Genomic DNA, 16,000 nt, shown 5'->3' on the forward strand with positions numbered 1-16,000 from the left:
CATTGTTTATCATGTTTATTGAGAGTCGAGACAAAATATATATTAGCTGTGACCTGTGTCGGATAGAAACAGACCTTATACAAATCAACATGAAAAATTAGACTGAAAATTTAGGACTGTTTGCAAATTGGATTGTTAATCAAATGCCACAAAATGGACAAACTTCATCTTTTATTTTATTGTATTTTGTATATATGTATATATTATAATTATAATGTACATAAATATTTTTTGTAGGTTTTTTAGTCACTACAGCATTAAGTTGGAAGTAATGTACATGTTACATGTGTGGAGTAACAATCTGCAACAGCAGGATATATTGTGATCTAGCATGTGTTGTCTAGTACTATTTATTTTATAAATAAAGAATATGGACATGATGAAGATTTATCAAACTACCTACAGTATGTACAGGGCCCTAAGGCTACAATTTATAAGATTGTCATCCAATTCTACCAGTTGTCATAGCTACATTAGAGAAACAGACACTGCATCTGATAAACACACATTAAACTTGCAGAACATTTCTGTGGAGAGTTATTTCAATCATCAAAACAGAAGGAGAATACTAAAGGGACATAACTCTTGTGCATGTTGTGGAAAATATATTCAAAGACGACACTGCAGTAGTTTTGTGAATGGAAAGAATCAAGATGGTCCCTGTTCGTCACCTCCATGGAAAATATTGTTTTTTGGAACTGACCATTTCTCTCTATTTACCTTAAAATGCTTAAATGAGAATAGGTAATACTTTTGTACTATTTGTGTCTATATCAACTTTAATGACTTTAAATTCATCATTCATACTACATGTATTTCAATTAAGTCTCATTAGTGTGGATTGTAACTATGTTCCTGAACCATTGCAGCTGATTTCCTAATGCTTGCAATGTAAAATTTTGGTTGGCTTGCTTGCTTTGTTTGAATAATTGTTTATACAAGCTTTGTAAATAAGATTGACATCTTTAAGCATTATATATAGGCATAGTTTAACCTGTAGATATAATATTTGAATTTAATTGGGTGTTATCCTAATGATTGTAAAATATAAAAACAAAGCAAGCAAGCTAATTTAAGTTTTGTTCTACATGCATTAGGAAATTAGCTGTAACAACAATGTTTGATAACCAGGTAAGTAAATGTGATATTATTTTGCATGTTTTGTAATTAGAACCATCTCATCCATTTTTTCATCCAAAAATTTTATCTAGAAATAAAAAAAATAATCATAACCTCAAAATGCATATATCATGTATATAGTTGTCTCATTTGCAATCATCATGATCATACCACATCTCCTTATTTTTGTAATTTATTTACCTAGACATGTGTATTTGTTTGTTTGTTTCAATAAATTTATTTAACTTTATAAATCTTCTTTACAGATTACAAGATAAAGACAGTGTTGTTGAAAGTTTAGAAGTTGTAACTGGCAAAGAAAAAGTAAGACCATGTACTATATATACCATGCTAGCTTTAAATTTCTGTACATGCTTTTAGTAAAGTAAACAAAATCTGGGATTTATATGTCTGTATAACCAAATAATGAATCTATGCTGCACAACAAATACGGTTTAATGTCTTGACAGATTCTCATCAAATTTGTAATAATGTGTTGACATGGTTGAGGGATAATTTGGAGGTATTTCTAAAAAAAAAAACATTATCCTGATTATAGGTTAAAGTACGGCCTTCAGCACAGAGCCTTGAGTTACACCAAACAGCAAGCTATAGAGGGCCAAACATGCTAAAATTTCTAGTGTAATACAACCCAAACAGGAAAACCATTGATCTAATCATTATATAAAAAAACGAGAATTGAGAAACACTTATGATCCACATCAACAGACCACATTCACTGAACAACAGGTTCTTGACTTAGGACAGGTGCAAACAAATGCAGCAGGTTTAAATGTTTTTAAAAGGCGCAAACCTTCACCCTAACCTGAAACAGTAGTATAACATCAAACATAAAAAAGACAAACCATTTCAATTGATACTTAAGGGCATACGATACAGTAGAGATCCCTCGTTGATTTTTTCCTAAAATTTTGATAGTTGGTAAATTTTAAAGTGTACTTTCCAAATATGAAAAGAAAAAAGTACCTTCATGACTTACTTTTTGAGATAATTTGGTTCTAAATTTGCATATTTGGAAGAAAATTCCCGAAAATTCATAAATAATGACTTTTAAAGAAAGTAACAATACTTTTGAACAAAAAGTCATAACTTAACCGGGTTTTTTGTAAAACGTTCCCTTGATCCATGGCAGCTACATGCTGGAACAAGTTTAAGGTTAAACCAAATTATGATTTTCCGGATTTAGATTGATATATGCGAAATGAAGAAATTGACCATATTTTTGCATCTTTTCGGAAGTGCAGAAAAAAAAATGATCGTTGATTTTTTCTTGAAATTTTGGGGGAGTGTTCTTGAAACAGTACTTGATTGATTGCAAAAGAAAAAAATATGGGTCCATGTGCTTGTTTTTTCAATAAAAGCCATATACCTTAAATTTTTACGACGTCTGTCAGTATGGCGCTATATTACGTTATATAAAGTTTTAATCGCACCAACGTCGTGTAATCATTCCCGCCGTACACGAATACGCTGTCAAGTATATGAAGGTGTTTTCCAAAGCGTTGATACTTATCATAAAAGTTCATAAGATGGTTATTCATAAAATCGCTAAACATTTGTGATAAACATGAGGCTAAGCATTTACGAAACGGAATTTGGACAGGAACCTTTTCATAATAAAAAAAAGGATATAAAAAAGGATCCCAGCAGATTACTTTGTCAGATGTACGGCAAAACAGAAAAATCTTATAGAAGTATACAGGTGCAGCTTCGTCCGACATAAGTTTTAAATTACTTCATGTACCGAAAGAGGATAGCCAACATTATTGCAAAGGCCCTAACATGGCAAAATGTGAACCAACTATAAATTAAGTGAGGTGATACCATTAATTAACAACCGTATAACCTTCAACAATGACCAAACCTGTCAGCTTTAAAAGGCCCCGACGTACTTGGATTTTTTTTCTTTTTACATTAAAAAAATAATCATCTTTCAAATTTAGATTATAAGGAGTACTTCTTGTTCTATAGTTTGAGCTGTTTTGTGCAATTTCATGTCATAATTGCCTCAGTCGACTGAAAATGAAGTTGTAGTATAACATTTCATAGGAAGTACAGCAGCTAGTATATTAGAGAATAATAGTCAAGGATGTCTTTATCGATAGATAAGTTGCATTACCTTTCATACGGCGTAACTGTGTGAATATAGCGTACTTGTATGTCTATAAGTAGAGCTATATTGAAAACACTTTATTTGTTCTTCTGTCCGATGGTGTAACTATAATTGTGTTACTTTTCTCAGAAACAACGCTACTGCATGACTTCATAATTGCTCATCAGCTTGACAGCGACGAGTTTTAACGTGTGTACACTTTTTGATCTGTCTGTCTGTCTGCAATTAGTGTACATTTGTCGATACTTCAATTTATATCTCTCGATACATTGAAGTACAAAAGGGTGATGCTTATACAAATAAGAAGACGTGGTATGATTACCAATGAGGCAAATCGCAACCAGAGTTCAAATGACAAAGACGTAAACGACTATAGGACATCGGACGGCCTTCAACAATGTTTAAGGCTCACACCAAACAGCAAGCTATAAAGGGCCCTAAAAATTACTAGTGTAAAACCATTCAAACGGGAAAACCAACGGTCCAATCTATATAAAATCTATACTCATAATTAGCTATTGCAGCTTTTGTCATGTTTGTGCTGATGTCAAAAATAGCAGGTTCTTTTGTTCCGTAATGTGTCTTATTTGTTAAAATGTTTTTCAGCATGTTACAGTTTAAGCAACGAATAGTAGGATAGCTCCGAAATCCTTGCAATTTTTCTTTCTCTTGTACGTTGAGCAGATTCTGTTTGGCCGTACAGTTTTGGCAGTTATTCAGTGCTTTTGACAGACTAAAAAGCTCCACAATTTTTCTTCCGTCTTTCCATTTTATGCTGTCAGAACTCTCTTCTGTGTCTTTTACCTTTTCTTTTCAATTCGTCATGCAAAGTTGTATTTGATTTATTTTTGTTCATTTTCAGTATTTCCTTTGATCTCACTGCTCTTCGGCGGATTTCGCCGTCTTTTAGAAACAACATGGCCGCATACTTAATCAAAATGAAATATTAACAAAAACAAGTAAACATATACCATGTACACGGCAGTGAATGAACAATTTAATCTATGAGACACTATAAATACAATATGTAAAATAATGTCAAAAAGACAACTATATGACTATAACCTTAGACAAAATGCTTTATAAAACTGCATCTAAAAAAAAATAAAAAAAGATAGATATGGTGTATTTATTCAGGTACTATACCAGTTCTTATTATGAAAAATTAAGAAATAATTCATGGAAGCCATAGATTGTTGGATATTGACACATGGCCTGGGCCGTTATATTTGAATTTTATCCTGAGCGTTAGCGAGGGATAAAATTAACAAATATCACGGCCCATGTGTAAATTTCCAACAATATATGGCTTCCATGAATTATTTCGATTCTAATAGGACAAAAACGGTCATTAAAAAACTGAAGCAAGGGTGGGTATGCTGTGTGTGTGGCTGTTCTTTTTTACTCCCTGTTAGATAAAGCTCAAATTTCTTTATAAATATGTAGCTTGCGTAGGTTATTTCGTGAATAACTGCTAGAAAAGAAAAGAAAAAATAATTCTTCAATTCTCAAACACAACATTTGCCATTTTTAATTTACATGTTTTTCTCGAAAGCTTCTGTCAAATCCAAAGTTGACATTTTGTAACTAAAGAGCCGCCATGTTGACCTGCTGAAATGAGTAAATATGCGAATAATGCAATTGAAAAGAAAATAAAACAAAACCTACCTAAAAAATCAGTTTTAATACAATATCACATACGAATTCCGATGGTTCACATAACAGAAAACTTTCAACTTTAGCGGTTTCATTTGTATGACGTCATGTTTTGAAATGACTTAAATGCGCCAAAAAGATTAATAGACTTTCGCAGAATTTTATTTAATTTTTATTTTGTTGATTTCTACGAGCTCTTGTGCATTACTTCTTTTTATTATGCATACAAATGTAGATTTACATGGGAAGTATATTGTAACAGCCATTATTATGCATATCTCTGAGTCTGCGCTAAGTATATTTTATCGAGAATTTTATCACAGTGTTGTTTACAAAGTTAAAGAAGCATTTCATATTAGAATTCATCATTAAATATGTAAAGTGGCGTAAACAGTAACATTTTGTGATACACAATTTCTACTTTTTCACATATTTAAGAAATCTGTAAGACGTTATGCTGAGCAAGCAGGATTAGAAGTTCATAATTGGCCACTGGTTGTACCTGATGGTAAATATGATGTTGGAGTATTGGTGTCATTTGGAAGCTTAATCCCCGAAAAAGTTATAAATAGCTTTCCATAGTAGGTAGAAACTAGTTTTATGCAACAAGTTCAAATATATAGCAAATGTTATGAGACAAATACTGAAGATTCAAACAATGGAAAAAAAATCTCTGAAATTGAATGCTGATGTGTGTTTACATTTTTAGTCTCCCTCTATTATCACAATTTTTGCCCTATTAAAATATTTTTAATGCTAAATTCTGCAATAGATATAAAAGTTCAACCAAAGACAGCAAATCATGAGTTTTAAGTAAGTATTCTATATTCATACTCCATCAATAGGCTAAATATCAAAAAAAATGTTGTACGGGTATGGATAGAAAATCCCATATTGACAGAAACAAGTGCCTGTGGAACATGTGGAATGAATAGAAGATTATTTTTCTGTTTTAATTGATATAAAAAAAATTTGAATATCTATTTGTTGTATTAAATAACTTGTTGTTTTATTTCAGTGGTATATTAAATGTTCATCCAAGTTTACTACCAAGATGGAGGGGAGCCTCACCACTTGTTCATACCATACTAAACGGAGACAAAGAGACAGGGATATCTATAATGGAAATTAGACCCAAACAGTAAGTACGACTATTGTTATGTTATTATATCCCTGCTCCAAAAAGGAAGCTATAGAGGTTTGTGTCTGTCCCTTTAATAGTCTCAACATCTTTCCATTAAAACTTGTGTCATTTGTTCAGAAGCAACAGAGCTTCATGAACTTTGAAATCAAGTAACTGAAACATGTGAGCATGCAAAACCTTGTGCTGGGTTTACTTCACTTCCTGTTTAGGGTTATTTTGTTAAAACATACATGGTACCCAGGGAAGGTACTTTGAAAATGGGGTAACCACCTATAGAAGCAAATTTAAATTTCACTTACATTTTTTCCACTATACATATAACATAGATGACACCCACCCATAGGTTTGAAAGTTCCTTTCATGGGTCCCATGTATGTTTTTATTTATTGTATTTTCTAGCATAATATTTTGATACATTTGTGTTGTTGAAGCATTATCATAAGCATACCATATATATAATACCTGCCAACTTTTCAAAATATACATGGGGGATTTCAAGCGTAAAAGGAATTTAATTTTCCGCTGTTATTGTCATGAGTGTTTTTAATCTATTTCTATATTGTTTGAATGAGTATGTGTGGGCTTTAATCCCATTTATGTTATTTTAATGCCTGTTTGAGGTATTCTAGTTAAGAATTTCAATATTCAAGTCGAGACAGCTCATGGTGAATATACCCAGGGTTGGCAAAGTATTACCCGCCCGGGTTTTACTGCCGGTTTTCCCGGGCTGGGCAATACTCCCAGAAATGGGTAATACTGGGCAATACTGGGCAATATGATTTTTTAAGCTTATTTCAACAATAAATAGTAAAGACTTGTTGTAGTTTCATAGTATTATAGCTAAATATATACATTGTATACAGTCTTAACAGATAACCATTGAGAGTCATTTCTAGAAGATACTCTTCTCTTCTTAAATTTCATGTACAAATGTAGGAAAAATACAAGATTTACACATTTTAGGATTCCTTGTTAATTTCCAAGCATTGTTTCAATAATCTAAACATTTTATTGCAGTGTAAATGTGGATTGTAAATTAGATTGCTACATATGCAATCATGATTGCTAAATAAACACCCTACAGGGTGTTGTCATTAACTCTTATAGAAATGAAAAGGCTGATTATTGTTATATAAACATATCTATGTTCTAATCTGAATAAATACTTATTAATTAGTTATGTACATTTGTACATATAAATTATTTCACTTTATATTAGCTATCTATAGTTAAAAACAAAAATCTCAGAGTTGTTAGAATAATTCTTTCTCAAATGTATAGTATACACTTGTACATTTGTACATGTATGTCTTATAGGACTCTCAAACAAGTAAACGTACATGTAGTTATAAATAAAAATAGGTTTATATATATCTTAAATGTATTGCATTTGTGTTTGATAAATGAATCCTCTTTAAAATTCAGGCCAGTATTCTATATTACCCAGTATTGCCCAGTATTACCCAGTAAAACCCAGTAAAACCCGGGTTTTCCCAGTATTTCCCACTGGGCTGGGCAATACTCATAAAACTCGAGTTTTTGCCAACCCTGAATATACTCCAAAAATTGGGACTGCTGGCAGGTCTGTATATTCCATATACTTAGGTAATATGTCAAGCTAAAGCTTAGCTTTAATCTGCTGGATTGATACAAGTTGTGAATAAATTTTAGAAGATACCATCTAAGATCTTTTTTCCATACCTTCATTTGTAATTTGTAATGGCAAAAGTCATTTAGGTATAAGAACACCTCTTTTGTATATTTTTAGTTTTGACACTGGGCCTGTGAAGATGCAAGAAAAGCTCCCAGTGCCTCCAGACTGCACAACTAGACAGTTACATAATATGTTAGGACCTATAGGAGGAAAAATGGTAAGGTAAAATATGTAATCTGAAATATAGGGTTGTCCATTGACCAGAATATACAGGCATAATTAGATGTTATAAAAAAGAAGATGTGGTATGATTACCAATGAGACACCTGTCCACAAGAGATCAAAATGATACAGACATTAACAACTATAGGTCACCGTACGGCCTTCAACAATGAGCAAAGCCCATACCGCATAGTTGGCTATAAAAGGCCCGATATGACAATGTGAATCAATTCAATCGAGAAAAAACTAACGGCCTTATTTATATAAAAAAATGAACGTAAAACAAATTTGTAACACATAAACAAACGACAACCACTGAATTACAGGCACCTGACTTGGGACAGACACATACATAAATAATGTGGCGGGGTTAAACATGTTAGCAGGATTCCAACCTGGGACTGTGTAACAGTACAACAAAAGAATGAACTATAGGTGTAATGCCACCAAATCATGGTATGTCACATCCGGTTGTATACGAAAGTAGGTCGAAAAAAATATTCCCTTGAATTTGACAGTTGTAGGTATTTAATCCTACATTTTGTTGCAGTAAAACCATTTCTGTGTCATAAACATATGTCTTGGGTATTTCAAAACACCATTATTTTTTATTTGGGATTTCTATAGAAAATTTTGTAATCTTGAGGTTACATGGTGACTAAACCTTGTACACAGAGAGAATAAGGGGAGAAATTTGATTGGTTAACTTCCAATGATGGTTATTTTTTTATATACAATGAAATGTTATGTGATTTTTTTTTTTATAGAACTGGAAAGGATAAAACTTTACTCATGACAAGTATTTCTTTATTTGAAACAAAGATAAATTCTACACATTTTTTTGAAAAGTGCAAATTTAACAAAGACTAATAGGGGAAAATCAATGGTGGTATTACACCTATAGAAATCAGTTGAAAAAGGCTTAACTCATCAGATGGACAAAAATACAAGTAGACGTGGCCGGGTACTTGTACATTCCGACAACAAAAAGACACAATGAACAGATCTGAGAGTACTCACAGTTATCTAACAGCTAGTTCCAAGCCTCTAACAACTAATAAAACAAATCATGCTTCTAAGACTAAACTATCAATAGTGATTAGGTCAGTTTTATGGGAAACACTATAGGTGAATCAATTATATTGGTATTCTGTTGTATTATAAACGTATACTGTGGATTCATTATTATTCGTGGGATACCAATTTTCGTTGATTTCGTGGGCACAGAAGAACCACGAAAATAAATGTTCAACGAATTACAAATTTCAAATAGGCTTGTATGCAGACATAAGCAAAACCACGAATTTAAATATCCACGAACATGTAAGTTTTCCTAAATCCACGAAAATTGGTACCCACGAAAATAAATGAATCCACAGTATTGTGTTACAGGAAACTTTAAACCTGAGGTTATGGTATTCATTCAGCCAACATTTCATTTGAATAATGGTTCTTAGGAGGCTTGCAAGTGTTGATGTTTTGACTTACGATTTGCTGAAAATATATTGTCTTTTTAAAAAATGGAAGCAGTATCTTAAATAATGTACTAGATATTATCATTACTTCAGTTTTTTATACTTTATTCAATTTGCTCTGATATCCACAATTAACAATACAGTTTTCTTGTCTAGTTGATAAAGTGTTTATACAATCTACCAACCCTGGATGGACTAGAAGTTACTCAGTCTGGACAAGAAGTAAGCTATGGTTAGTAAGAATAGAAAAGTAAAAATATTCATTGGTTTAAATTATAAAATTACACAAAGCAATATTTATGTCATTTTATTACATGACATGGAGATGTAGAAAAATTGTAAAAAAGGACTAAGGTCTGTTTTTTCTGCTTTCAGTTTTCAGATTATGTAATCAGTTTTTGTATTGAATTAAACCATCTTCTTCCTTTCATTTCAATTGCTATTGAAAAACTTGGTAATTAAATAGACAGTTTTAAAAATATGAAGATTTGCTATGCTTGCTGATTTAAAGAAAATAATGATTTTTTAAAGATTTTACTGATTAATATATAAACTATATTGATTACATTTCAGCAAACAAAAAAAGATTTTACTGATTAATATATAAAACTATCTTGATTACATTTCAGCAAACAAAACAAAACCAGAGATGACCTATATAGACTGGGAAAACCAGACTAGAGAGAGTATTGATAGACAATACAGAGCTTTACATGAAGATGTAAGTGTTAAGTGCCCAAACTTTTATATTTTGCAATGAGTAAGGTCCTTTTTAATTTTCCATGACATGCCTATTCCTTAGAAAATGTTTAATTTCATACTTATTCCATTCAGATTTTCCAGATAAAATCTGTTTGAGATAAGATTTTATCATTAATACTTTTACACTGGTATGTATTCTTTCATAGAGTTAATTGAATAAAAAAAAATAATTATAAGCTTTATTCATCTTTTACATTAATATCATTCAAGTTTAAGTTAACTTTTCCTCATTATTTTAATCCACAAAACAAACTGACATTTGGATATTTATAGCTTAAGGTGGTACCTAACACCTGAACTAAAATTAATTTGGCTCGCTTAATTTTCTTAAAATTTTGACAAATTATTTACTTTGACCCTTTAACAAAAATATAAAAAAATCAAAAAAATTGAACCAACCGTTTAATCAGAAAAATTACACTGGTTATATAGCAGTTTGACAAACACTTATTTTGATCATTGAGAAGCTTAATATTCCCTAAAGAACACAACGTCATTAAAACGTTCTGCTGATTTTATAGAGTTATCTCCCTGTAGTGTTAGGTTCCACCTTAATGTTCTTGCAAATCCAGGTATTTTATTAACTGTGGACTCATGGTGCCAATCTAAGTGGATTAAGGAAAATTATATTTTCATGGTTATTTGATTTAATGGTTTTTGACAAGTCTGGAAAAAGTAAAATAATAAAAATACCAAGCACCAAGAAAAATTCTAAACTAAACGTCCCCAAGCAAATGGGGAAATCAAAAGTTCAAACACATAAAATGCATTGATAACAACTGTGATATTCCTGACTTGGTACAGACATTTTCTGGTTTTATAGCTAGCTAAACCTCTCAAACAAGCGTATAGAAAATTTGTACTTAGTTGCACACTTTAATTTGTGGTTTACCTGTTACAGTGAAATCTACAAAAGTTGGTATCTAACAAGTAATGACGTATCATAGTTTCTATCATAGAAAATTGAGAACAAGTGTTTTAAGGGTACAATTATTTTGTAGTTTCCACTGAAAAGTCATTATGGTAAAGTGCTTGTCAAGTTAAAAAGCATGGTTCCTGTGACAGATGAGATAGGTGAAATATGATTTTCTTTTTGGGTTGAATTACTTAAAGATGCCCTATAGCGGGTTATTTTCATGGGGTGTAAATATTCACATATTTCGGGGATATAACAAAATTGCCAAAATAAATTACGCCAACTTAAAATTGCACATGCAAAGGTATTGATAATTTTTCTTGAATAGGCCAAAATAAAAAACCAAAATATTTCCTAAACCTTATTCATTGAAAATTGCGAAATTTTACACCCGTCAAATTAACCCGCTATAAATCTTTATCTGTAAAAAGAAATAGCATGACATTGTGCTGGTGATAAAATAGTTTTACCTTGAAATATTGATTCTACCATTGTGAACAATAAGATTTTATATATTTAGCCTCTCATAATGATTTATGAATATTGAAATTTAATTGTCAAGAGTGTATAAAAAAAAGTGTGTGTAACCATCATCTCAGTTGTCTTAAACACAAACACTGTAGCATTAACATGAGATTATGAAGATGATGATATACTAGAGCCTCTCACATTTTTGTAAGGGGTGTTATAAATGTGTTCATAGGGTCAGTTATTTTTAATCTAGTTTATTTATTTTTTCGTCTGTGATCCAATTAGTATGCAAGAGTCTCTCTTCTATAAGTTTTTGCAATTGTATCTTTCCAAAAGTAATTGTATTTGATTCATCCTAATTAGGGTATGGAAGGGGTGTCCTTTATTTCAGTACTCCTCAATTTTAGGTCATTATTCTCTATTTATTATATGTTTTTCTCATTGAGCTCTTTTCTTTAATTTTATGCCTTTTATTATCGATTAGAATTCTTTATTTTTTTGGCCCATTTTTCTCTTATTTCAATATCTGAACCCATTATTCTCTATTCTGTGCACACTATCCAGACCCTACTTTAAGACAGCTTTATATTTTCCACTTTTGTATTTTACATATTCCAAACACACAACAATATTAGTTACACAGTGTAAATTAGGTCAATGGTATAAGGGAGATAATTCCAATTGACGTAATAAATAAGGGAGATAATTCCAATTGACGTAATAAATAAGGGAGATAATTCCAATTGACGTAATAAATAAGGGAGATAATTCCAATTGACGTGATAAAAAATTGTACTGAAATTTATTAGGACAATATCAGCCAATCAAATTGCGAGAAATTACTCTAAATCAGGATAAAAGAATTTTCACCTATAGCTGATGCTTTAATATTTGTTTAGAGTGATTTGATTTCATTGCAGATGAAAGTATTGTGTATCACTACGGCAACACACACCTCAATCTACCTCCAGGAACACCATGTTATGGGAGAAACAGTAAAGTTTGTTGGATTAAGTGTAAGGTATGATATATCACTATAGTTGAAGGCATGACAATCCCTTTTCCAAGTTATCATAGCTCAGAATTATTTCAATGTTAAATAATATCTCATAAAGTTTATAAGATATCTTATACAAAGTAGATTATAGAGGATATCTTATATAGTATGAGTTTATATTAAAAGAGATATCTAAAGTTATAATAAATAGTAAAATGGCTTGCCATAGTTATTGACTGTAAGGATAAGAGCATGACTTTGAATGTTCTTCTCTTAAGTTTTATATCATGTGCAATTTATAACTTGAAATTTGACTACATGGTTGATATTCACTTCTATCCATAGCTGACTTGTTAAGTTGATTATTCTGCAATAACTACTGTAAACCAACTTATTTTCACAGATACTTTATTTTGATTTTCTATCCCAATTCAGGGAGATTTATTTCGCAATTTTTTAGTTTATTTGATGTAATTAGACAAGGAAATATGCAGGTTTTACATTTTCGTGACAAATTATATTTGTATTTTTGTTATGGCAAAAAAAAAATCACTCTAAAAGGTAGTTGGTTTTATACAGTATATATTTATTTTACTTTCAGGATGGTTGGGTCGGATTTAGAGAGTTAATCATCAAGAAGAAATTAACAGCCAGTGACTTTTATAGTGGTTACCTAATTAATGACATGTATAAAAACCATGTGTTTGCTAGTCATAGAAATCATTTGTTTGAACATGTACCAGATAAAAAAGTGACTGCAGCTAATTAATTTGTATTAAAAAATCTGTGTCTGAGTCCAAATTCTGACTTTGCCTTATTGTCAAATTTAAAATTTTAAAAAAATATGACATCTTGTTCAGCCCCATCCATTTAAATTCATCCAGCAAAAAATTTACCCGAAGAAAACCCATAATGATTTAAGATTTTATGGTTATTTGGAGTAATGTAAAACTTACTGTAAAGGAAAATAATTATCATCTCCTGAAACTTAGACAAATTAATCCAATAGAGATTTAGTTTGATCCTAACCCATTTGATTATGCCATGGAAGATTCTTCATCATTATTCTTATTCATGCTGCAATCGCTAAATATTGTCTTTAAATAGTTATATAATTTTCTCTAATTCTTCGTCAATTTATCCCTTTCTGCACCCATTGTATAAAAAAATTTAATCAACATGTGGTTCTTTTGATCTCAGTTCTTCATTGGTTAAAATCCGATTATGACGTCAAATATTCTTGTTTTCCTCTGAATTTCCTATTGTGATGGCATTAAAAAAGGCGACCTTGCCTGATGACGTCACATAGAAAGAACACATATTTTTGCAGATTAGTCGCAAAGAAGCAATACATTTGCCTGCTTGAAAATCATTAGAGAAACAGATTCCACCACCATATCTCGTGTAATACGACAGTGGCGTAGCTAGGCGGAAGCTCGGAAGCCAAGGCTTCAACATCATTTTGCCAACAAAAAAAAAAAGAGAGAGAGAGAGATATAGAGAAATGTGCGATGAGCGGTTAAAAAAAAGGTTGTTGATGTCCTCCGACGGTGCGTGTCGATATCACTTCTCAGACAACCGGCGTTCGTTACTATCCCCAGCGCTTTATTTCCCCTATTTTTATAGCAGACGAATATTGTGTCTGCAGGGGTGTTCAGCTTTGTCTTGTTTTACTTCAAAATATTTAATTCACTGAAAAACATGACAGGAAACTTAGAATTATGCAAAATCACGTGTCATAACTTGCTCAGCTTTTACACACTGTTTGCTTAATACAGCCGAACTTGTTTTAATCTTTTTCCATTTAGTTGATTTCTAAGTTGTTTTCTGCTGCCCATCAGTAGGTATAAAATTAAGATGTGGTAATGAATGCCAATGAGACAACTCTTAACGAGATAAAATGACACAAAAATTAAGAACTATACTTCACCGTACCACTACTGCCTTCGACTATGAGTAAAACCAATCCAGCTATGTCAGGTACAAAAGGCCCAGAAATACCAAATGTAAAACAATTCAAACGAGAAAAAATTGCTGGGGTTTGTAGAAAATTATGAAAGAAAAACATTTCAAATATGATATACAGAAACAACCGACATTCAGTACATTGAATGCCATGATCCTGCAACTAATTACTCAGTGATCATGATTAGGTCTGTTTCTCAGATATTGTAAGCAGAAGGTCATTTATAACTTGGGTCTTGAATCATTATTAGATGTACATGTCAGTCTAGCAGGTTTCATCTCACCTTAAGTTAACTCATTCTCACTGCTAATTTGTCAATGTTTGTTTTTTGTGTTTTGGTCTGGTTTCTTTTAATATTTAAACCAACAGGTCTATTATATTTGGCATATGGAGTGATTGTAAGGTGCACATGTCTGTCACTCTGTCTGGAAGGTATTGTTTCAAAGATACTAAAAAAAGTAAGATCAATTACATATGATGCATGAATTTATAAAAGTGAACATGTCTGTCTGGTAGTGTTCATCCGACATTGACTTCATTTTCAAGCTAAACCAAAACACCAGCTGTTGAACTGCTTCAGCACCTTCTGAATGACATGGTTGGCATAAAAATTTTGAATACGCTGTTATTTGGGCTCTGGTGGAGAGTTTCTCAAATGTATCTTTTTATTTTTACTCATTTAAACTCATTAGTGTTTTTTCTGGTTGTTTTTTTTTCTGTGATTTGGTAAATGTGCTGTAGATACAATGTAGCAGTTCTGTTTTAATTTACTAATTCTCTGCACATATGATTTAAGAGATAACTGTTTTGTATTTGAAGCTTTAAGGACGTCCATCGGTAGTTTTACTGTCGCAAATTTAGTTTACCTGGCGACGCAAAGCAGAGACGGGTAAATGGGTATTTGCGACAGTAAAACTACCGATGGAAGTCCGCTAAGCTTCAAATACAATACAGTTATCTCTATTCTAATGCAAAACAAGTTTATAATTAAATTTCAATCATTATTTCAGTGTAAAATGTTCTTTAAAGAAAATTACGCTTGCTGTTATCCAATCAGAACAATTGTTACAAAATAACTGCATTAGAATTACAGACATAGTGTAAGAACACCTGTACATGTATATGTTGCCTCGTTTTGGTTGAAGGCATGTGCTATACTTCTCCTTATTTCAATCATTTTGTTATACAAAAGTTCAAATAGTTAGGCCCAACTGAGTACCCTTATGAAACTGAATTGTATTTTTTATACCTTTAATTTATTATCAAAATAAATTGGCATCTAAATCTTCAAACAAATAGAGAAGAGAATGAAAATGGCAAGGTGTTCAAGAGAAAACAATATACCAATGAGCAGAAAACACTCTATGGCCACCAATAGGTCGTTGTTACAGCAATCAAATTCTGCACCTGGAGGCAGGCTACAGCTAGCCACTTATCAATTCACCAAACAAAGACTTTTCTTTATCCATTTTTAATCTCATATA

General features: G+C 31.6%; 1 protein-coding gene across 2 annotated transcripts; it reads left to right on the top strand.

Moving 5' to 3' along the window:
* Window positions 1-241: 241 nt before the first annotated feature.
* Window positions 242-13,344, top strand: LOC143052627 (methionyl-tRNA formyltransferase, mitochondrial-like). 2 transcript variants are annotated; one of them, XM_076225690.1, is made up of 10 exons: window positions 242-744; window positions 1,386-1,443; window positions 5,348-5,490; window positions 5,928-6,050; window positions 7,822-7,924; window positions 9,561-9,636; window positions 10,034-10,125; window positions 11,168-11,240; window positions 12,474-12,574; window positions 13,152-13,344. In XM_076225690.1, the coding sequence occupies exons 1-10, from the start codon at window positions 371-373 to the stop codon at window positions 13,317-13,319; spliced, it is 1,311 nt and encodes a 436-aa protein (XP_076081805.1). In that variant the 5' UTR covers window positions 242-370; the 3' UTR covers window positions 13,320-13,344. The 2 variants fall into 2 exon arrangements, with proteins under 2 accessions (XP_076081805.1, XP_076081806.1); XM_076225691.1 differs by having other exon boundaries at window positions 12,474-12,569.
* Window positions 13,345-16,000: the final 2,656 nt, after the last annotated feature.

Source organism: Mytilus galloprovincialis, chromosome 11 (genome assembly GCF_965363235.1).
Source record: "Mytilus galloprovincialis chromosome 11, xbMytGall1.hap1.1, whole genome shotgun sequence".
NCBI lineage: Eukaryota > Metazoa > Mollusca > Bivalvia > Mytilida > Mytilidae > Mytilus > Mytilus galloprovincialis.